Here is a 23,566-nt window from a genome sequence, read left to right as displayed (position 1 = left end):
TCTGGTTATGTTACAGAAGGCTGCTATGATATGTGGCATTACACTACAAGAGGAAAATTGGAATCCACTCTTTTAAATTCAGGTTCCTATTACTGCCATTTAGTTTTATGTTCAGAAAGAGGCCACTTGTTTCAAACTAGTCCAGCTATTTAAGTTTGCTATTTGTCAGATAAAGCACATCCATTTTAATGAGCCAGGATATTCTGTCCTCCTAAAATTATTTGGGTTTTTCAGTCTGGTTGCTAGAACATAGTAGCAGCAGCATAATTTGTTCCGTTTTACAACAGGGAATCTGAACGCTCTGGTCCAACTAGTCTCCAGCTTCTCAACTTGATGCAGTTCTGGGGGCTTATCCCACTCTACACAAGGATGTGATTTTTTTTTAAACTAATGAGAGCTCAAAGTTATAGTTTTGAAAGAGAACTACCTCAGTGATTTGGAACAGATTTTTCCTTGAGCTACTGGCTGTTTCCAGTGACTGAAGGGACTTTGTACTTTGGAGATGGGCCACCTAGCCAAGATGGTGGCATCAGAGCCTTACAAAAATAACTTACAGGAGGTCTACCTCATCAACTTCTGGAAAAGAATAATGTTGCTTTGTTACTGCTAGGTTTCCCAACAGTGGTGTAGTTGTGGATAGAATCTTTGAAAATCTGCTGTACTGCTATTTAAGATTAGGGCCTGTGAGTGCATTCAGAGCCTCTGCTGTCTCCATGATACAAATTTCAATTTCATTAACATGGTAGCAACATTAATTGAGCTTGAGTGCATTGCCGGTGCTTCAGGAATAATTTTACCACATACTGGTAAAATGAAATTCTGCAGTTGGATATCTTGTCCCTTTACATTTAACTCTCATCCTTAACTAGCTTGTTTTTAAAATTATAATGAATGCCACAAAATTTATGTAGAAATGAAATGTTGAGAGCTAGAGCATAATTTTATTGTTGGTAATTGCACAAGAGAGCCTGTTCTTGCATTATTAGTGCTTTGTACACAGTAATCTCCCTTGTCAGGAGGATAATGTCTGATTCAGGTGATTTCTGGCACTGAATGCAATTAATACAAATTACATTAATGTGTCATAATGGAACACCAGTCTTGTGATAACTCAATGGAATAACAGTGTGATAATTTATCAAAAGCCAGGAAATCACAGCCACTTCCTTACACATCAAAGTATGGATTATCATTTTTAAAAAAATCAGCTTACCACTTATGTTCCTGAACTGGAGTCATTGACGTAGTGATATCCATTTAGTGGCTGGAAATTCATAACTTGCTTAGTGTCATTAATGTGGTACCTACTGGGAAGGAATCAAGTTGCTGTGCCACAGCTAGGTTTCCAAAGGGATTGTGTAGAGATTAGCCCTTTGAAATTCTGTTTCATGATTACTTATCTTAAGGTTGTTTGTTGTCTGCTCAGCCATTTCCATGGTGTATATTTCACTTGCATTATCGTGATAGCAATATTAATTGGCTTGTGTACATTCTATTGGGCAACATCTTCTTATGGATGTTTAAGGACTAGCTCTGCAATTGTGCATTTTTAGTTTGTTTCTTATTCAGGAATTGATGCAATTAGCCCAGTTATTGAAGTGAAAAAATGCTTATTCATTCCAAAGTGAATATTGAAAATCTGAACCTTTTTGCTTGGGAAAAATAATTGCTCTTCCAACACTGGATTTAACCTGTGCATTGACATCAGTGAATGTGAACATGAGAAGCATACTTTTTATTGAGAATTTAGAGCGGTAAATATACTAATGTTTTAAATGTGATAATTGGTGATTAAACAGATACCTTAAAAAATTAAAAGTAAAATATCATTGATGCACATGAGAAGGTAAAAGAAGGGTTGACATATCAATTGAGGAATAAAAAATGAGGCCAACAGTGACCAAATGAATAATAGTGTGCAGATCAAGAAGACCCATGACTAACTCAAGCTCTTGAGTGATTCTCTAGGACATTAGCAAAGTTCCGTCCTAAGGACAAAACTGGATTTGGCTACATTGCCTTCACAGTTAAATAATCTTGTTAAAGCGGCAGTAATTGTCTGGTACTTGCGGAACTGTAACAGAAATTGTCAGCAGTGAGTACCGGTAATATCAACAAATAAAGTAGGAGGGAGTAGTTAATTTTGCTCTAATTGAGATTAAAATGAAGACTGCTACTGTATACTTCTATACAGTCAATTTTGTCTTTCAGTTATTGGCAATTTTTGCAGAGATCATGAAAAGAACTGAACTTTATCAGATCAGAATGTAACTTGGAGTGGGGCACATCTTCCTGGATTACAGCATAGGAATATACAAAATACAATAAAAATAAACTGGAGGCTTCTGTTCTTGTACCCCACACACTGCTACCCACATTCCCCCGATTATCACAGACAGACATGCATACACATTCTTTCCTTCAGCTTTTCTCACACAATTCAAGCATTGTCTAAGTGTTCATTTCCAAGTAAGAGTTTGGATTGTGAATGTTAACAGGCTGTTAACATTAGATTGTGATGTTTTTGCGCACTTTCAACCGCTAATTTCCAGGATAGCAGTCAGAGCAAAGAACTTCTGATTATTATCTGTTGAAAGTTTTTTAATAGGTAAAAAACTGAACATGGCACAGGCGAACTAATTGGCAGGTATGCACACCAGTTTGTTTTTTCTGCTAAACTGCCCAATGCCACCTTGCAATTTCAGTTAGTACAGTTAAAGCATCTATTTGGCAAAGGCAAAATTAGTAGGAGTTACATTTGAACCAACGTCATCTGCTGAAAAAAATATATAGGTAGATAGTTCGTGAAGATTGGATAGAATTTGATTGTTCGACAAATGTATGCTGATGCTCTTTCTGACCTTTGCATGAAAATGGATTTTGGACAAAGAAAATATGAAGCTGCTGGAAGGCATGCAACACACTAATTAGCAAGAATCAGTCCCTTCAAAGTTGAGAAAAAAATCTGTAGAAATACTGTTTTGTGATGAATAATAGATTTTTTTTTCTTTTTGTCTACTCTATTTTCTGCATAGGTTTGCTGAAGTGTATCTGGGATCTGAAAGTTCTGTCCGGCGACTCATGGAGTTACTTCCACAAAGAGAACTTCATGGACAAAGACCAGAGGTCATGCCTTGCAACAAACAGAATCTCAACCAGTTTGAAGCTCAATCCAAGAAAAGTAAATCTTTGGAAATTCTACACTACATTAGATCTTCATTAACCTCTTTACAACCCTGTATTTTTGTGACACAGAGTAATACCTGCTGTAGTGGAACTGTGAATAACTCTTTCTCATCCAGATATTTCAGGCATTACTCTGGTCACTTACCAATATGTTTGATTCTATCACTGTCTTTATGCAGTAGCATATGTTTCCATTTGATTAATTTAGCACACAAAATATTAACTGCAAGTATTGTCAATAGGTAATGAACTGAACTAGTTTAATGGATACTAAATTCAGTTCTATGGCTTTGTCATATTAACAAGGACAGGAAAATCATGTTGTTTTGAAACACATAATGGAAATCGAAGCCCAAATTCTTTTGAGGTACTTTGTTTTTACTAATAAGCACCATATAGAAGATATAAATGCTGCTCTGTAAAATAAGAGAAAATCTTCATTTGTGGAATACCCTTCACTATTGGATTGTTAAATTTAGGATTGGGTGACTGTCGGGAGAATCAATCTTGGACTTGGTATTGTTTGCACTGACACCTGTCCAACAGTTTAATATGACAAATGTTTCTCTTTTCATATTTGTGAACTGTAAAGTGATTTTAAATGAATCTTTTTAAAAATTATGATGGATGGAAGGAAAGCAAATTATCTTATATTCGTTCAAAAGATTTCTTGTTGTGTTGTGCCCTTGTTGGCCTTTACCGTCAGTGTTCCCAGAGTCCATGATCTCCTGCATGTTGATGTTGCAATAAAATCTTGTGTTTATGCAATTCACTGCACTGAGGTCTATCTGTGCTGTGCATTTGAGGGGGGAAGAGAGACAAAACTCTTCACTATGGCAACTGTTGAGACTTCAAACTGATGAACAAGTGATGTCTTGCATGTTGTGCATTATTTCCTTTTACCCTTTAAGGGTTGGGAATATCTCCATCCCCAAATGCTGGAAATACCTTTTGCACCACTATAAAACATGCTGAATTTGAAATTCTATGCACAACCACAGGCTTCAGAACTACTCAGTCCAAATGGTTTTATTGGTGTACTTCATTTCAATGTTTCCTATGTTTCAAGTACTTGGAGAAGGATTAGTTTAGTCTTTCAAACACACTTTGAAAGATACTACTTTGTGAATATAATTTCTTAAAGGGTCAAGATCAAAACTGATCTCCCACTTATTTATAAATTGCATTATTTTTCTATATAGTTTCTGTACATATTTAAATTATTAGTGTTGTTGCCAATGGGAATCAGCCAGGAAGAGTTACTGAGCCCAATGGTGTGAGGAGACTTAATTAGCATGCAGTTAATTTAAGTTTCATCTAGTTTATCAGTGAAACTATAATCTGCTTCTCTGGACTTCTTTTTTGCTCCTCTAAGCTACTATGCCCCAGCCTACATACTCGCTCTCACTGCATCTTAATTGTGTGTAAATCCAAGCGCACTGCATGGTGATCTCAGATTCTAACTTGTCCTTTTCCCATACTTCAGAAATGCAGAATGGCTTATTTCCTTTAGTTTCTCTTTCCACATAAAGGCTACAGGTTTTTACATTCCAGGTTTGACTTTGCTTTTTCTTGTTTCCTATATTTTCCATCCTTGTTTGTTTTGTAATATGGGCTTTTGTGCTGTGAATGAATGCAGGTCAAATTCATGTCCAGTCACCTTATACAGAGTTATTTAAGGTGAACCTCCTGACAATATTTGTCATTGTGCTAATTCAGCTCCCTCACACTGTCAGGCTCAGTCTCTGTCAGTTCTGGAGTACTGAGCAAAATTTAGTATATTTACCCCTAGCACCAATAACAAGCTTGCCTTTTAGACTGTGTTTGTACCCGGGTGTGATAACTGTTGTATCTTTAAAATAAAACACGTTGATCACACAAATCTATTATGAGGCTTGATGATACATAATATCACAAAAATATTCTTTTTGATTTCACTTTTCAATATACTGTCTGTAGATCTGGAAATTCTGGTAAGTTGACAGCACTGCATAAAATAATCGGTAGAGATTAACCTTGTAAAAATTTTGTATCATAAACTTTAAAAATCCTGACATTAGAAAAGGTATGGACAAGTGTTGACCAACTATTAAACTGCCAGTGTTATTTTTGTTGCTGAGAATTTGACCTTATCCTAACATGTCCTGGCCTTGTGAGATGCCTGTGACTTCTTTAATTGTGTTACGAAGCAGATATCTGTTCTTCTTATTCCTAGTATTCCTATGGTATTGAATACACATTTGGTCCCTTTTTCTCCTGAAAATAAGGACTATTTTTGTGTTGGGAACTTGTTACCTGATCTTGTTACTGCTCTATTCTTGAATGTTGCTCTTAGTAGAAAATTGAAGAATAGAACTTCCCCATTGGACGTTTACTATCAATTCCTCGACTCCATTGTCTTTTAACTCTTTCCACCTTTTTTTGATTCCTCTATCTATCTCCCAGTATTTCTTTCACATTTATCTCCTGCTTTTCTCATTCTTTTGCTGCCTCTCTGTATCTGTGACCCTTCCTTCTTACTTAGACCCTTCCTCTCCTCCCCATTCCTTCCTTCCTTCTAGCAACTTTTCTCTCCTACCCTATTTCCACCTTTCAACATGTCTCTTTTCCAGCCACTCTTAATTCTCAGTCTTCCTTTACTAATTCTTCCCCAGATCAGCCCACTCTGACCTTTGTCTTCTGCCCAACCTCTTTTCCACTCTCATCATCTTTTCTCCACTGTTCCATGTCACTTTTAATACTTGCTTATCTCCTCTCTTCTCTCATTGACTCTTTTATCTCTTCTGTGTGCCCTCTTTCCTTATCCTCCTCCTGTCTTCACCAGCCTGCCTCATGTCTTGCTGCCTCCCTATCCACATGCCTCACTTCCCATACTTTCCCTCCAAAATTTTCTGCTCCCTCACGCACATCTTACATTGCCCCATTTATAACATTTCTTGCCAAACCCTTGGTAGACTTCCAGTGTTCTCCTTCCTCTACATATCTTTTTTTGTTGCCTCTTGTGAATTTTCTACTATATCCTGGGTTCAATTCTTCCAAGTACCCTCACACCTTATTAATTCTTCATTAAAGTCCAGAGAATATAGCCCTTTCCCAGATTAAAAAAAATCATAAATACAAGAGATTCTGCAGATGCTGGAAATCTAGAGTAACTCATACTAGATGCTGGAGGAACTCAGAAGGTTCAGCAGCATCTATGGAAAGGAAGGGGGAAGAAGCTGGAATAAAGAGGTGGAAGGTGATAAGAGAAGCCAAGTTGGGGTGGGGGGGAGGAGGGTGAGTGAGGAAGAGTGATGAAGTGAGAAGCTGGGAGGAGATGAGTGGAAGAGGTAAAGGACTGAAGGACATAGGAAAGTAAAGTAGACAATGCAAGAAAGGGAAGGAGAAAAGGTATTAGAGGAAAGAAGTAGGCAGATGAGAAGAGGGAAGAGGGGTGCCAGAGTGGGAATGGAGGAAGAGAGAGGAGGAGGGGGAAAATTACCATAAGTTAGAGAAGTCAATGTTCGTGCCATTGGATTGGAGACTACCCAGAAAGAACAAAAGGTGTTGCTGCTCCAACCTGAGAGTGGCCTCATTGAGGTAGAGGAGGCCACATTGGGAGCATGGGATACAGTAGGTGACCCCAACAGACTTGCAGGTGAAATGTTATCTCACCTGGAAGGACTGATTGGAGCGCTGAATGGAGATGAGAGAGGAGGTGAGTGAGCAGGTGTAGCACTTCTTTGACTTTCAGAGGTAAGTGCTAGGAGGGAGATTAGTGGGGAGGGATGAATGGATAAGGGAATCATGGAGAGAGTAATCCCTGCGGAAAGCAGAGAGTTAGGAGGGAGCTAAAGATGTGTTTGGTGGTAGGATCCTGTTGAAGATGGTAGAATTTGCAGAGAAATTTTTACCTCTTCCACCTCCCCTGTCCCAGCTACTTAGTTCGCCCCTCCCCCACCTGCCTTTCTCTTCACCTTAGGTTAGCCAACTAATAAAATTTTTGAACCTGGGACTTTTCAAACCTTTATAACCTAGTATAACAATGAAAGCAATATCTGACCTGAAATCTTGAACTGTCCAACCCCCATTCATTCCAGAAATAGTTTGTTGAATGATGTGTGAATACATTTGAATTGGTGGAGTGGAAGAAATAACTTGCAAAGTTAAAGTAAATGGAAAATACCCTGTAGTTCAATGCTCTGGACCACAAATATAATGGATTACTTCAGTCTGAAAAATGCTCCCATTCAAAAGCCTACCAGTTTTACTCATTCTCTGAGGAGCTGTTGCAGAGAAAGGACATTTTGCTGATTTTAGTGCTCATTGTTCTCCTGCAATTATAAATGAACTGACTGATCATATCATTCATTTCCATGTACATTAGCACCCATTTTGCCATTTATTTCCAGTGGCCCTTCGAGATGAGACAACAAGTTGTCATTTTTTATATCAGGGAATCTTCTACAAGTAAGTATTTAGGAATCCATATCCTACTTTTTCCAAAAACAGTGACAGATGCCCAAAAGGAAATCTGTTCTTGTAATATTGACTAATGGGTTAGACAGATAACACATTAGTAATTGCAGAAAATGCTGATGATAAGTACATACAGACTAAAGTTTGATCAGAAATGTTGATGGAATCCTCCTGTGGAGCCCAGTGATTGCACTCCTGATCATCTCAGCTAATGTGCATGCAGTGGTACCCAAACTGCTTCAATGAAGCTCAACCAACTGAGCCACAATTTTGAATTCAACATGGAGCTGTTCTCTTTCACCTTTATGCTATGCTCCACCCCTCAACTATTGAGAAACTTACCCTAATTTTGTTGAGGATATCCTTTATATCTAACAAATCTTGCATATCTGGGCACAAGAAGTTTTGCATCTGAATAAGCCATAAATAACAGTTATTAAGTTCCTTGCCAGTCAGATCTATCCTTTATCATCTTCAATAGTTCAACACCATGGTGGAAGAATTAAATGAATGAAGGTGAACTATAACTAAAGACTCTGACTTATAAGGGCAAGAACTTGTCAATTAGGTAAATGGGTGCCTCGCCAGTAGTTTCAGAGAAATAGATTTGGGGCAGCACAGTAGCATAGTGATTGTATTTGCCTGTTATGCCGCGGGCATTTAGGGCAGCAATGAAGATCCTCCATCTTTGGTGGTGGTCAGGGCTTCCTTCACCATGACAGTAGCTTCTCTGTTTTCACTACTCTCAGTCATGCAAGTCCTGAGTGGAGACTCAGGAATACCATCACAGTCAGATGTAGAAGGATTTTCATTGCTGTTTCCGTAACAGTTTTGTTTTTCCAGTCAGGGTTGTTAGCTCTGAGCTGAACCCCTGAACCTGGAGGATCAGTGGACAACTTTTAGTTTGTCCTCTACCCTTTGACCTGCTCGGCATGGGTGACCCTTCCAAGAGCCAAAGCATAAAGCCCTGACTCCAGCCAACATAGCTCTCTGGGTCATTGAGGCACGCAAGCCTCCAAACCATGACAAGTTTGTGGTTCTCTTGGAGGAGCACAGTGATTAGCATAATACTATTGGATTGTTAATGACCCAGGTTTAATTCCACCATAGTCTGTAAAGCATTTGTACGCTCTCCCTGTGACTGTATGGGTTTTCTGAGTTCCCTGGTTGCCTCCCACTGTCCAAAAATGTACGGGTTAGTAGGTTAATTGTTCACATAGCTGTAATTGGGCAGCACAGGCTTATTGTGCGGAAAGCACCGTTACCATGTTGTATCTCTGTTTTTAAAAAAAAATTCACTTGGCTCTATTTGGCATTCTGTATATTCCAAATTTTTCTGCAGACATTTTCTCATCTCACATTTTCAAGCATAATAGTCAACATATGAATCAAGAATTCTCTATTTTTGTTTCTGTTGTGCCAGGAAATTTCTTTGTAGTGTTTACTGATCAGAGTTTTGCTGGAATTTGGCCTTGCAGTTTGACCATTTTTTTTTACTGTTACCATGGCTAAAATTTTCAACATTAACATTGGCAGATTTTGCTGTTAGATCAAGATCTCATGTATAATATATACAGTGGATTGAAAAATATTCTGCCCCCAACCTTTTGGTTCACACAAATGAGAATTACAACCAGGGATTTTGATAAATCTGAGATTTTTTTAAATTTGTGAATCATCTGCTGCTTTTTCACAGCAGAGCCCAAATAAACAGGGAGGATTGTAAACGTGAAAAATTAAAAATTCAAAAATGAAAATGTCAGCAGTTCAAATGTATTCATCCCCCTTTCTTGAGTACTTAGTTGAACCACCTCTCACAGCTATTTCAGCCAGTAGTCTGTTTGGATGACTCCAGTAGCTTTGCACAACATGATGGAGCAAGATTTGTCCTCTGCCAGTAAGCTTAAACTGGGGAGGATTGTCTTCTTCCAGTTGGACAACGACCCAAAGCACACTGCCAGAGCAATCATGGAGTGGCCTCAAATGAAGAAAATTGATGTGCTTGAGTGGCCGAGTCAGTTTCCTGACCTCAACCCGATCGAACATTTCTGTCAAGACCTCAAGATTGCTGCCCACTGCCACTCCCCAACTAACCTGGCACAGCTTAAGCAATTTTGCAAGGAGGAATGAGCAAATTTTGCTCCATCATGTTGTGCAGAATTATTAGAGACTTATCCAAAAAGACTACTGGCTGTAATAGCTACGAGAGGTGGTTGAACTAACTGCTGAGCAAAGGGGGATGAATACTTTTGAACTGCTGGTAATTCAGTTTTTGAAGTTTTAGCTTTTTCATGCTTTACAATTTTCCCAGTTTTTTTGGGCTCTACTGTGAAAAAGGAAAATGTGGTTCCCAAATAAAAATTCTCAGTTAAATTGATCAAAATCCCTGGTTTTAATTCTCATTTAGGTGGACAAAGAATTGGGGGCTGGATAATTTTTCAAGGCACTGTTAGCCCTACATGGCTATCAGCCATTTAGTTATGAAAGCATCACATTATTGTTATAAACAGTGTTCCACAAAGATTACAACTTTTCTTAGTTGTATACTTCGAAAGCAATCAAATTTAATACGTAGAATGATGATATTCAGCTTCACCTCCTGCACTATTATTGTTGCTGTGCTATCTGACATCAAATGAATGGTCTTTCTTCTACTCCCATCTGAAACATCCCATTCACCTCCCCAAGTCGTCTTATGTTCAATAGGAATCTAAATCCAGTGACAGGCAAATCCGTCCCCACCACTGAGCAAATTTACAAGCACCACTGACTCAAGAAATCTGCATCCATCATCAAGGACCCCTATAATCCAGGCCATGCACTCTTCTCATTACTACCATCAGGCAGGAGGTGGATTTAGTTATGCATTTATTTATTCATTCATTGAGATACAGTGCAGAACAGGCCTTTCCAGCCTTTTGAGGCACTCCACCCAGCAACCCCTGATTTAACCTTAACCTAATCACAGGACAATTTACAGTGACCAGATCCTACTAACCAGTATGTCCTTGGACTGTAGGAGAAAACCCACGCGTTCCACATGGAGGATGTACTAACTCCTTTACAGATGACATTGGATTTCAACTCGACGCCATGAGCTGTAATAGCATTGTGATAACGGCTATGTTACAAGTTACCATGTGAGCCTTATATCCTAGGTTCAGGAAGTTATTACCCTACAATCATCAGACTCCTGAACCAGCATGAATAATTTCACTTGCCTCAACTCTGAACTGATTCTACAACCTACTGACTCACTTTCGTCCATGATATTCTTTGCATCCTCCTCAAAAACCACATCTCTGCTGCTTCAATTTTGTTTCCTCATGTTACTAGATATTGTCCAACATTCTGATCCATATAACATAACTGGATAAACGTAACATTTCAGTACTCTGAGGCGGGTTGTCATGCCTAGTTTAGTGTTGGTCAGTATACTCTTCATTCTCGTAAAGGTGTCTTTTGCCATCCCTACTCTTCTTTTGATGTCTCTACTTTCCTGTAAATGCCTGCAAGAACATGAATCTCAAGGTAGCATATGGTGGCATATACATATGTTGATGATAAATTTACTTTGATTTAATTTTGAGTCAGATTTCAAACCTTCACATCTGATCCAATACCAATATTCAGTGGCTCCTGGCCAGAATGCATTTCATAATATTGTAAAAACCTTGAAATAATGCCTTTGTCAATTCCTGATTTGATCTTTCTCATGGTCACCTCCTTATTTTTATTTCATATGACAACTTATCTAGTTCATGAGCTCGACTCTTATACACAGCGTAATTGGATTGAATAGTTTTGTCACCTTTGTCCACTGGCATGTCATCCCTAACAAATTGATTTAAAATTCTTTGCATTTATAAATCCTTTACCTAATTTCTGCCTTCAGATTTGCATGATACTCACTCCTTGTGGTTTTCAATTCTGCTCTATTGTGTGGGTTTCTGCATCCTGTCTTCTTCATAAACTTTAGCACAGCCTTCCATTTGTGCTGCCTTTACACTTGGCAATTAACAAAGATGCATCTCTGGCCATCTTCAGTAGTTCCTTAACATCTTCCTTTTTCTAATCACTTCTCAAGAACAATTAGTTACAATTTCTTCTGCATACATTCCCAGTGTTCAATCAAAATCTAATTGGAGTGTTGCTAAACCTGGATTGTAAAAACCTATTTGAAATTAAAAGTTTAAGTTTCTAGAGAGGACCAAGTACAATTATATTCTAATTTCAGCACTAAAAACCCAGGAAAAGAAATTCATAATTAAGATTGGTGCACTTGTCATTTGCAAAGAAAATAGAAAAGTTCAAATTATTATAATTTCCTTCTATCTTTGATGTATTGAAATTTGTTCAAATTTTACAATACTCAATTCTAAAATTCTTCCTGTTTATAACATTATTAAATAGAAAGTTTTAATCAAAACTTTTTTAAATCTTCATAAGCTCCCAGCTATCCCTGCAGCAAAAGTGTTTTGATGTGTCAGCTTTCCTTACCCTTCATTAAAATGCTACTTTTTGGCCATTTTTGTGCAAATCATCCTGGTGAGTATCATGGACCTTTTAAACTGTAGTTTTTCACAGCTGGGCCAATTCAGTTTTCAATTGGTGATCTTGCAGAGATGAACACAGCTAATTGCTCTTTAAATAGGGTCATTGATAGAAGTCCTGGCTAATTGCAGCATTCCTCAGTCCCACCCTCAACTTCTTATTTAATGACATAACAGTTTGTTGTTGTATATTTCATAACCAGGGTATGCTTTAATAACTCAATAGAGACAAGGAATCAATCTGAGGACTTTTTTGTCCACACTGCCTCTATAGACTTTTGAATGGTGTCTTCATTCATATTACCACTTGGATAACCATACACAAGCAAATGGAATTAACTCTGTTGCAGTGGGATAGTTATACATTTCCAAACAGTTGACTACAAAAAATACATTTGGGGAAATGACAATTTTTTTTAATGATAGGAAGAAATGTTTAAAACATGGTTTTAGAACCTTCCCTTATGGGGAAACTTAAGTTTACAGTGAGTTGTTATTGCCTCAGTTCATTTGGCTAGAGTATCGGTGATCTACTACCACATCTAGTAGAGAGTCTCCCTACAATTATGGAACGTGGTTCCTCCCTTTATGTCCACATGAGAAATTTGTTTCAGTTGTAGGAAATGGTTGAACTTCAACAAAATTTAATGCTGTTTTCAAAATAGCTTACAATAACTTTCAAGTTAGATGGATGGTTTATAAAGAATTATACTTCACTAGTACAACAGGTCTTGAAATTACAACAGATTCTTTAAGTAATTGATACTTCTAAGTATTTCACTGAGGGTGTTACAATAGATTTAATTAAAAAAAACTTTTATCATCTCTATAATTGAACCTTTTTTTGTGTCAAGTGGGAGGGGATGCTCAAAAACTGATGTGAGGATTGCAATAGTAATGAGTTATCTCATTGTTATTTTACAATGCACATATATTTTTCCCTTAAGATGTTTCATGACTTTTGAGTCCTTCTTGAGCAAGTGTTCTGATGACCTTTGAGTACAAAGATGTTATAAGGGGAGTCTGATAATAAATCTGATTCCAAAGTCCTTACTTTGATTGCATGGCATTGCTGATGTTTTTCAATATTTCCTTGTCTCATTTCTCCAAGCACTGTGTGCATCATAGTTGGTGACAAAGCTGTTTTGCCATGTATCCTTTTAGAACCCTTTCTGTGTTTTATAAAACAATCTTTCTTATCAAAGCATTGAGTCTATCTCAGATATAATCCATGGGGGAAGGGGGAAGGGGAGACTAAACATGAGAGCACAAGAGAATACTTAGATACATCTCTCTCTTTCTTTGTTTTTGCTGCTTTAAAATCTTGCTTTTTTTTAGGAAAAGATAAAGCTATCTGTTGATCTTTCCTCACCTTTAAGTAGCCTTTGTATTGTGTTCTACTGTCTCTTCCCAAACTTTCAGATTCTGTGTAGAAATTTCTATGTGCTTCAAAATGATGCTTAGGGAAAATAGACTTCAGGTGAAGCACCTATGATTATTGAAGATCTAATATAAAAGACTTTGTGTAATGAAGTGATGCAGCTTGCTGCAAAGTATTAGCTTACAAGTTCACTCCTACAAATTCTCTGTACTATTCCTCCTCTTGATCTTGTAATATATCCAACAGCAGAGTACTGCGTTATTCTCTATAAATCTAAATATCCTTAGCAAAGGTATGGAGTCATGACTGAGTCATCTGGAAGACCGAGATAATTTTAGAAACTCTTTTTGTCAAGAGTTTTAACATCGTACTTTTGAGAAACTTGCTCTGTGCTCATCACTATGGCAAGTCCAGTTTGTGTGAATTTAACTTCTGATATTCATTAACACCTTGTCTTCAGCAGTAAGAAGCAAATAGTGATTCAGCTTTGTTCTGGTATTTTATATGAAGTCCCTGAATTATTTGTGATTTTTCTAATTTCGTAAAAGAAATTTTTGTATTTGACTTTGTACTTTTGTAATAATGAACTAGCAGAGAAGTCTGGAGTGAGAAAAGAATTTCGCTTATTAAGCTCAGTGTCTTCAAAGTTTATTCTATCATAGTGATCTGCTATAGTTTTAATTGCACAAGAGAAGGCCATTCATCCTACAGCATCTCTGCTTGCTCATTGTGGAACAATCCAAACAGTCTCATTTCTTTGTTCTTACCCCATAGCTTTCCTCATGTGCTGAACCAATTTCCTTTTGAAGGAACATCATTACTTTTATTTATTAGAATTGATTTCCAGCAGTGTAGCTGAACAGGAGGAAAACTACAGGTTAATTTCTTCAGGTGACAAGAGCTGTGGTGCTTCATTGCCAATGCTGCCATTATCAGATCTGCTATCATGTCTGCCATATGCTGAATTCAGTGTCTGTGTAACTGATGTTAGTACTTCAGGACCAAACAAAGTAAGCAAGTGCAGCATTTTCACTATCTCAAGATCAAGAGTCATTGTAAAGTGATCAGTATCAAAGCCATGGCCTTTCCTTAAAATTAACATATAGATTTTCAAGTTTGACAACTTGGCATCACTTGCTACTTTTTGAAGGGGCATATGCAGAAATTTAAATCTGATCACTTTTGGGGTTGAAATAACAGTGGCAAGAAAAAAAGTTGTGAACCATTTGCAATTACCTGGTTTTCTGCATTAATTACTCATAAAATGTGGTTTGATCTTCATCTAAGTCACAATAATAGACAAACACAAATAAGAGAAAATCTGCAGATGCTGGAAGTCCAAGCAACACACACAAAATACTGGAGGAACTCAGCAGGCCAGACAACATCTATGGAAAAGAACAAACATTGACTGTTTACTCTTTTCCATAGATGCTGCCTGGTATGCTGAGTTCCTCCAGCATTCTGTGTGTGTTGCAATAGACAAATGCAATGTGCCTAAACTAGTAACATGCAAGCAATTGTATTTCTTCTCGTCAGTACTGAGTACACCATTTAAACAATCACAGTGTAGGTTAAAAAAAAATATATGAACCTGTGGGGTAATGCCTTCTATGAAAGCTATTTAGAGTCAGGTGTTCCAATCAATGAGATGAGATTGGAGGTGTGGGTTGTAGAGGTGCCCTGCCCTGTAAAAAAGACACACAAAGTCAGGTTACTGGCAGAGCCTGCTCTGCTCTAGAAAGATCTGTTTATGTGCACTGTGCCTCAATCAAAACAACTTTCAGAGGACTTTGAGAAGAAGAATTGTAGAGATACATGAAGCTGGAAAACGTTGCAAAAGCATTTCTAAAGACCTGAGTGTTCTTCAGTCCACAGTAAGAGAAATTGTTTATAAATGGAGGAAATTCAGTACTGTTGCTACTCCCCCAGGAGTGGGTGTCCTGCAAAGATCACACCAAGAGTACAACGTGCAGTGCTGAAGGAGGTGAAAAAGAACTCAAGGGTAACAGCAAAAGACCTGCAGAAATCTCTAGAACTTGCTAAAATGTCTGTTTATGTGTCCACTATAAGAAAAACACTGACCAAGAATGGTGCTTATGGAAGGACACCATGGAGGAAACCACTGTTCTCAAAAAAAATCACTGCACGTCTCAAATTTGTAAAAGACTACCTGGATGTTCCATAAAACCTCTGGGACAATGTTCTGTGGACAGATGACACAAAAGTTGAACGTTTTGGCAGAAGTGCACACCATTATGTTTGGAGGAAAAAGGGCACTGCACACCAACACCAAAACCTCATCCCAACTGTGAAGCATGGTGGAAGGGGCATCGTGGTTTGGGGCTGCTTTGCTACCTCAGGATCTGGTCAGCTTGCAATCGTTGAGGGAACAATGAGTTCAGAATTGTATTAAGGCATTTTACAGGAGAATATCAGGGTAGTGGTCTATCACATGAACCTTAGTAGAAGTTGGATGATGCAACAAGACAGTGATCCAAAAGGCAAGAGTAAATCAACAACAAAATGGTTTAGAAAGAAGAAAATTTTGTGCTTTTGAATGGCCAAGTCAGAGTCCTGACCTTAACCCAAATGAGATGCTGTGGCATGACCTGAAAAGGGCTGATCCTGCAAGGTATTCCAGAAATATCGATGAACTGAAACAGTTTTCTGTGGAGGAATGGTCTATAATTCTTCCTCACTGTTGTGCAAGTCTGATCAGCAGCTACAGGAAACGTTTGGTGGAGGTTATTGCTGCTAAAGGAGGTTCTACCAGTTATTAAATACAAGGTTTTACATTCTTCTTCCAGCCTGGACTGTGAATGACAAAACAATGTGTTCGAGAAGGACATGAAAAGTATGTTCAGGCAGATCGTGTTTGTCCATTATTGTGACATAGATGAAGATCAGACCACATCTTGGGAGTAATTAATGTAGAAAACTAGGTAGTTGCTAAGGGTTCACAAACTTCTTTCTTGCAGCTGTATATAATACGCACTGTCCTGAACAAGCCTGATGATTGTTGAGGAAGGAGGGCTGCGCCCAGGCTGGCTCCCCATGACACATGTATCTGCTTCCTGATTTAGCTCACATTCTTCAGAACTCTTTGATACTGATGTACTGCACTAAAAACTAAAAATATCCAAAATAAGTGTTGTATTGACAGTCAACAGTAAATTAAAAACCATTTTACCTTCAAAATAATCTTTAGAACAAAGAATGAAACACATACATACAGCTCCTTGAATCAATTCTACTATTCACTGAGATAATTGATGATCTGTAATATTAACTCTATTTACCTATCCTCACTTCACATCTTTGGCTGTTAAAATTACCATTTGAATTAGCAGCAACCATTCTTTGTGGTGAAGGTTCCAAACTTTTTCAAGTTATGTTTGTGTGTAGAATTTGTAAAGACCTGCTTCCTGGTTTTGTTGCATCACCTTATCCTCGACTTCCCTTCTGCAGAAGTTATTTCTCTCATCCACCTTTCAAAATCCTAATAGCTTCAATCAATCACTCCTTCAAAAAATCTATAGTCCTGGGAATATGGTTTTAGTTTAGTAACATACTGGTGAATCTGTTCCATAGCCAATTTAACTTTTATCCAGTGAAGGGCTGGAAATCTGCACAGTGTCACAGTATTGCAAGTGTGAACTAAGCAAGGACTCTGTTTAGCTGCGGTAAAGCTTCTTATTCATTTTATCCTCTATGTATGAACTCCTAATTCGCTGGGTATTTAACTTCCTTGATTTCACAGTTTAAAAGGTATTCAGATTTTATTTTTGGACTCCATAGATACCTGCCAACGGAAGTGGTAGATGCAGGTTCAACTGCAACATTTAAGAGAAGTTTGGAGATGGGCCGAAGGGCTTACTTCTGTGCTGTAGTACTCTATGACTCTGCCATATTTTGTCCTTTAAGTTAGTCTATTAATGTATTTGTAATTTCATGCTCCTGTCTGCACTACTTTCTAGCTACCTATCTTTACACAATTGGCTCTTATATATCTGTTTGATGTTATTCAATGCAAGTTATTAAATTATATTATGAACAATTGAAGTCGCAGTACAAATCCTAGAGGACATCAATTAAGTACATTCTCAATCAACTCAATTTCTATCTAATAAGGTCAATAATTTGCCGTGAGCTTTATTTTTGCCAACAGGTTCTTATGTGAAGCCATATCAAATGTCTTCAAAAAGCTCAAAAAACACTACAACAGACACTCCCTGGTACTTTTTCATGTGTTTCTTATTGGTTTGTTAATACAAATCCAAGTGAATGCTGAACTAAAAAAAGCACAACTACCTGGATAATCAGAGTTTACTGTTGAAGTAACAAGTTATTACTGTGAGTTGATGGTCCTCAGGAGTAATAGCTTATGAAAACATCGTGCTTGGTTTTTTGCCAGCATTCTATTAAGTGTATTCTACAGTTTTTTTTAAATGTCTTCTTAAAACCATAAACCAATGGGTTTACTGATCAATTAGTAAAGCAAATGGAAAGCAGGCTTGAAGGAAGCAGGGAAGATGACAAAAGAGTACAGATGCTGGGAATTTGAAATAAAGAGGAAAATACTGGGAAGGCTGCATTTTTGGAGTGAGAAATAGAGTTATTGTCCGCCTGAAACGTTACTTCTGTTTCTCTGTAAATATTCCTGGACCTGCTGAAAATTTCTAGAATTTTCTGTTTTTAAAACAATTTATGAATTCAGTGGACATAACAGAATTCCACTTGCCAAGGAAGAGGTAGATAGTATATCTTTTGGATAATTGGTTCTGGTGAGAAGTTGATAAACAGAGACCAAGAAACATTTTGTCTCTTTTGATCTTGCTGAATTTAGCATGGTAAAGATGCTGCTGTTGGCTTGCGTGTCAGTAAGGGGACGTATCTCTGGCGACTCCAGAATTCACATTAGATCTCTACATATGTATGTTAAAGGGTTGGTTTGAATTTCTGGTATTGAATAGTTAGTGTGTCTACTCTTTAGGTGAATATGTGGCTCCTTTAACAAGATATGAGAATGCTTGGAGTATATGGAACAGTAGTTGCTAAGAATTCAGTGTTTTTAGGAGACAGGAAAAAGAATTGTGAAAATTTGCATCTAAAGGAAGTAGATACTTCTGGAATGAGGAATATCAGCATATCCTAGCAACAAATATTTATTCTGTCACCTACCAAATTTCTCTTCCAAGTGTCGTTTGAAGGATCTTAAACTGCTGCAATTTTTTAAAGTTAACCTTGACGGCTGATTAAAAGTCCTGCTACCACACAACGGCCATATTAGCATTGCACAGAAATGGCTGTGAGAAAGGATAGGGCATAAAATATTTGCACTTTCCCTTGTAGAACAGAGAGTAAACCAAGGCAGTGAAAATAAAGAAATTTCAGTTACCAAAAGGTAGTATTTTTAATTTACAATAGGGATTCTTCCAATCCTGATGCAGGTTATTTCTGGAATTGGGAATTCTAGAAACAATTAGGACCTCTTCTCCACATCTGTTACTAATCTTATTATTTTGTTATACTTCGTAAAGATGTTCTTTCTGCTTTTTCAACCTATGAAATACTAATGAAATTGGAGAATAATGTTAGTTTCAATTGACTTTATAAGCAGATGATTACATACAGAGCTTCCCATTTCACCTGAAGACAAGTCCTAAATATCCTTGTGGAAAAATGGGATCAGAAATGTATGCTTTATTTTCTCCCTGTGACTGGAGGTAGCATTATCTGAGAAGACCTTGTGTTTTGAGCAACATTATAACTAAACCTCAATTGTGCCACGACGTCCTGTGGTTAGTCGCAATCTAGCACCACGTGCTAGGTAAGAGTGGTACTGCTTTGAAAGTAGAAGATCTGAATTGCTGCTTAATATTAGGCATTGTGCCATAAGTTAAATATTCTTCTTTTCTGTCATGGAAAGGGTCTCGCATTTTGGAGTATGTTTACCAAAATTGAATGCTGACTTTGTGTTTTTGCAGGACAGAATCCTCAGAGAAGCCAGTCATATGACTCAGTAAATTCTCCAGACCACCGTGATTCCCCACTGCCCCGGAGAGGGCCATCACCAGCTGAAAATGCAATTGCTGCTCCCAGGAGGGATAAGTTGCCACATTCCTTCCAAATGACTGGACGGAATCCATATGGTGAAATTCCACATGGAATTCCACCTCCAGGCCTCCTTCACCCTCACATGCCACTTCCCCTCAACTCTGGATACAGACCACCACTTCATATGCACCCCGGGCCCCTGCCCCCACCAGGCTCATTCTTAGCTCGACATGGCCACCCAGGTTCTATTGTTCCTCCATTGCCACCTGGACTCCCACCCCATCTAGTAGTGCCGCCTCCAGGTGCTGTTCCACCTGCACCTCACATCAACCCAGCATTCTTTATACCACCAAATGCCGGCTTGCCTCCATCAATTGATAATAGAGGACTCCCACCACTGCCATCGGATGCCTTTGGAAGACCACCAATGACTCAGTTCAATAGAGATGAATTCAAGCGTGGAAGGTAGGAACAGAGCAATTTTAATGCATCTCTACTTGAGCTTCATGATCTTCTGTTTTCCTTTTCATTTAATTTTCTAGCTTTATGAGTAAATGTACTTTAGTAGTATAAGCCAATTGCTGCTTCTAAAGTTCAAAGTACATTTATTATCGAAATATGTATACTATATACAACCTTGAGGTCCATCTCCTTACAGACAGCCACAAAACCAAAACCCCATTTTAAAAAGACCGTCAAACACCCAGCATGCAGATAAAAATAAGAATCGTGCAAGCAAATAACACTCAGAACTGAAATTCATGGAAGTGAGTTCACAGCCTCAGTTCAACGCAGAGACAAGTAAACCTCGCAGAACAGCGAGCTGAACACCGGCCCGTCCTTGCTTCCGGCTCAGACACCTTGACCTTTTTAATGTGGCCCAGTACTTACATCAGCCAGACAGGGGTTGTTCCTCACTCTCAGACCCGGGCTCTGCCACTTCGATACGCTCGCGGGCCCAGGCCCCACTACCTCGATATGGCCCATACCAACCTTTCTCTTCTGGCCCAGCAAACATGAGCTTGTTCCTCACTCTCAGCCCCAGGCCCTGTCACCTCGACTTTGCCTCCCCTTGGTTCTGCCACTTTGAATCGCCGCCAAGTCTGATCAGCAGCCAAACATTGGCTCACTCCCACTCTCGGGCCCTCGCGCTCCACCTCAATTTGACCCGTACACACTGCAACCATCCTGCTACTTCTACACTTCAGTTCACAACGCACAAAAAGCTAGGCTGCACAGGTGGTTCAAAGGCTCAACTCTGAAAGGGAAGTTACAGTCCGCTGATTCCAGTGATCGTTTGAGAGAAAAAGTGTGATTAATAAAGCAATTAGCAGTTTTGTTTGCTTCCAGCAAGTCATCGCTGTGCTTCACCAGTGCCATCTTAATCCTGAAGCTCCTGCTTCTACTTCTGATACCTATCTAGTGACAGTTGTTGGATTGTTTGGATGTTAGATATATATAGACAAGGGTTTGGCTGGGACTAAACTTGCAAGACTAACTTTTGTAATTAATGACCTTACTGAAAGTGCAGCTTTTAATTCCCTCTTTCAAGGTTCTAGTTTACAATTTACATATTATAGACCAAAAGGACAAAAGTTCCAGGGATTACTTAGACTCCAATCTGGGTCCATTACATTGATGTCTGTGGGTTAGTGTATGCAGCAATCTATCTGCCATGGCCATGTCCGCTCCAATAGCGAGTACACTTCAAAGGTATTTCATCGAACATCACATTGAAAAGTCATGAAGGACACTATTTAGTGCTGTCATTTTAGTATGAAAATATATTCAGGAGCTAATCATTTTTATATATAAAATATATTGCACAAAAATTCATCTTTGTAGCAGACTGATGATATCTCGGTTTGAATTTGTGGAAGCTTATTATTGGGTCAAGTTTACTGGAAATATGTAAACAATATTAACAATATTACATAATGATTGTGGAGCCAAGTCTAATAGAAGAAACCTCTCCAGATAATGAAGCTGTGCCCTTTATTTCAAAGTTGTGAGGTGAAGAGATATGTAGCTGAGTGGAGAGGGTGGTTATCTAGCATCTTTGCAACACGTGCCATGAGCTGCTTTTGATAACATGAAATGCACTTACTGCATGTTGTGAAAATTAGGTTACCTCCAATAAATTCGTGATTTTATTATCCAGCAAAATGCTGTAAATAGTGGGTGATTCGACTGGCTAATGGAGTTTAATATGGAGAAGTGTGAGGTCAGCACTTTGTAAAGAGAAATCAAAAGGCAGAATGATATCTAAATGGAGGAAGACTGCAAGTGTGTGAAGTACAGAGGGATTTTGGCATGAATCACAAAAAGCTGACAGGCAAATCCAACAAGTAGTTAAAATAGTCAAAGTAGTCAACAGGGGACTGTCTTGTCTCCCTTTCTCTTCACCATTTACACCTCAGACTTCAACTACTGCACAGAGTCTTGTCATCTTCAGAAGTTTTCGGATGACTCTGCCATAGTTGGATGCATCAGCAAGGGAGATGAGGCTGAGTACAGGGCTACGGTAGGAAACTTTGTCACATGGTGTGAGCAGAATTATCTGCAGCTTAATGTGAAAAAGACTAAGGAGCTGGTGGTAGACCTGAGGAGAGCTAAGGTACCGGTGACCCCTGTTTCCATCCAGGGGTTCAATGTGGACATGGTGGAGGATTACAAATACCTGGGGATACAAATTGACAATAAACTGGACTGGTCAAAGAACACTGAGGCTGTCTACAAGAAGGGTCAGAGCCATCTCTATTTCCTGAGGAGACTGAGGTCCTTTAACATCTGCTGGACGATGCTGAGGATGTTCTATGAGTCTGTGATGGCCAGTGCTATCATGTTTGCTGTTGTGTGCTGGGGCAGCAGGCTGAGGGTAGTAGACACCAAAAGAATCAACAAACTCATTCGTAAGGCCAGTGATGTTGTGGGGATGGAACTGGACTCTCTCACGGTGGTGTCTGAAAAAAGGATGCTGTCTAAGTTGCATGCCATCTTGGACAATGTCTCCCATCCACTACATAATGTACTGGGTGGGCACAGGAATACATTCAGCCAGAGACTCATTCCACCGAGATGCAACACAGAGCGTCATAGGAAGTCATTCCTGCCTGTGGCCATCAAACTTTACAACTCCTCCCTTGGAGGGTCAGACACCCTGAGCCAATAGGCTGGTCCTGGATTTATTTCGTAATTTATTGGCATAATTTACATATTACTATTTAGCTATTTATGGTTTTATTACTACTTATTATTTATGGTGCAACTGTAACGAAAACCAATTTCCCCCGGGATCAATAAAGTATGACTACTATGACTATGACTAAATGGCATTTTGACTTTCATTTTGAGGGGGTTTTAGTTTAAAAATAGGGAGGTTTTGTTGCAATTACACAGGGTGTTGAAAACATTGCACCTGGAAAACTGCATACTGTTTTGGTCCCTTTACCTAACTTTGGAGACAGTATAAAGAAAGTTCATCAGGCTAATTCCTGGCATGAAAGAGATTCCTGACCAACAGAGACTTAATAGTTTGGGATTGAAATTAGAGGAATGAAGGGTCATGTTATTCAAACATGTATGATCCAAAGGGAGCTTGAAAGGATGAATGTTGAAATGTTTTCACTACCGAGAAAGTCTCAAACAAGGGGACATAATTACAAGATAGAGGTCCGGCCACTCACAATGAGGAGCATAGAAATTTAATCTTGCAGAGGGTCGTGAATCTCTGGAATTCTCTGCCTCAGCTGGTGGCAAAAGCTAAATCATTAGTGGTATGTACATATGTAGTTGATAGGTTGAGGAATAGCAAGGTATGGATAAATTGCACAAAAGAGGAGTTAGGCCAGTGTAGATCAGCCATGGTCATATTATATGGTGGGGCAGGCTTGAAGGGCTTGATAGCCGACCTTTGCTCTGATTTTCT

At 38.6% G+C, this 23,566-nt stretch overlaps 1 protein-coding gene across 1 annotated transcript in view; it reads left to right on the top strand.

Annotated features, from left to right (window-relative positions):
* LOC134353744 (cleavage and polyadenylation specificity factor subunit 6-like) overlaps positions 1–23,566 on the top strand; it is a 79,040-nt gene that overhangs the window by 36,658 nt on the left and 18,816 nt on the right. The window contains exons 4-5 of the mRNA XM_063062070.1: positions 3,036–3,181; positions 19,569–20,103. Of these exons, the coding sequence (XP_062918140.1) occupies positions 3,036–3,181; positions 19,569–20,103 (681 nt within the window). The remainder of the gene's footprint in view (positions 1–3,035; positions 3,182–19,568; positions 20,104–23,566) is intronic.

The sequence above is a fragment of the Mobula hypostoma genome, chromosome 11 (genome assembly GCF_963921235.1).
Source record: "Mobula hypostoma chromosome 11, sMobHyp1.1, whole genome shotgun sequence".
In the NCBI taxonomy this organism is placed as follows: Eukaryota; Metazoa; Chordata; class Chondrichthyes; order Myliobatiformes; family Myliobatidae; genus Mobula; species Mobula hypostoma.
This window is presented reverse-complemented; position numbering and strand designations above follow the sequence as displayed.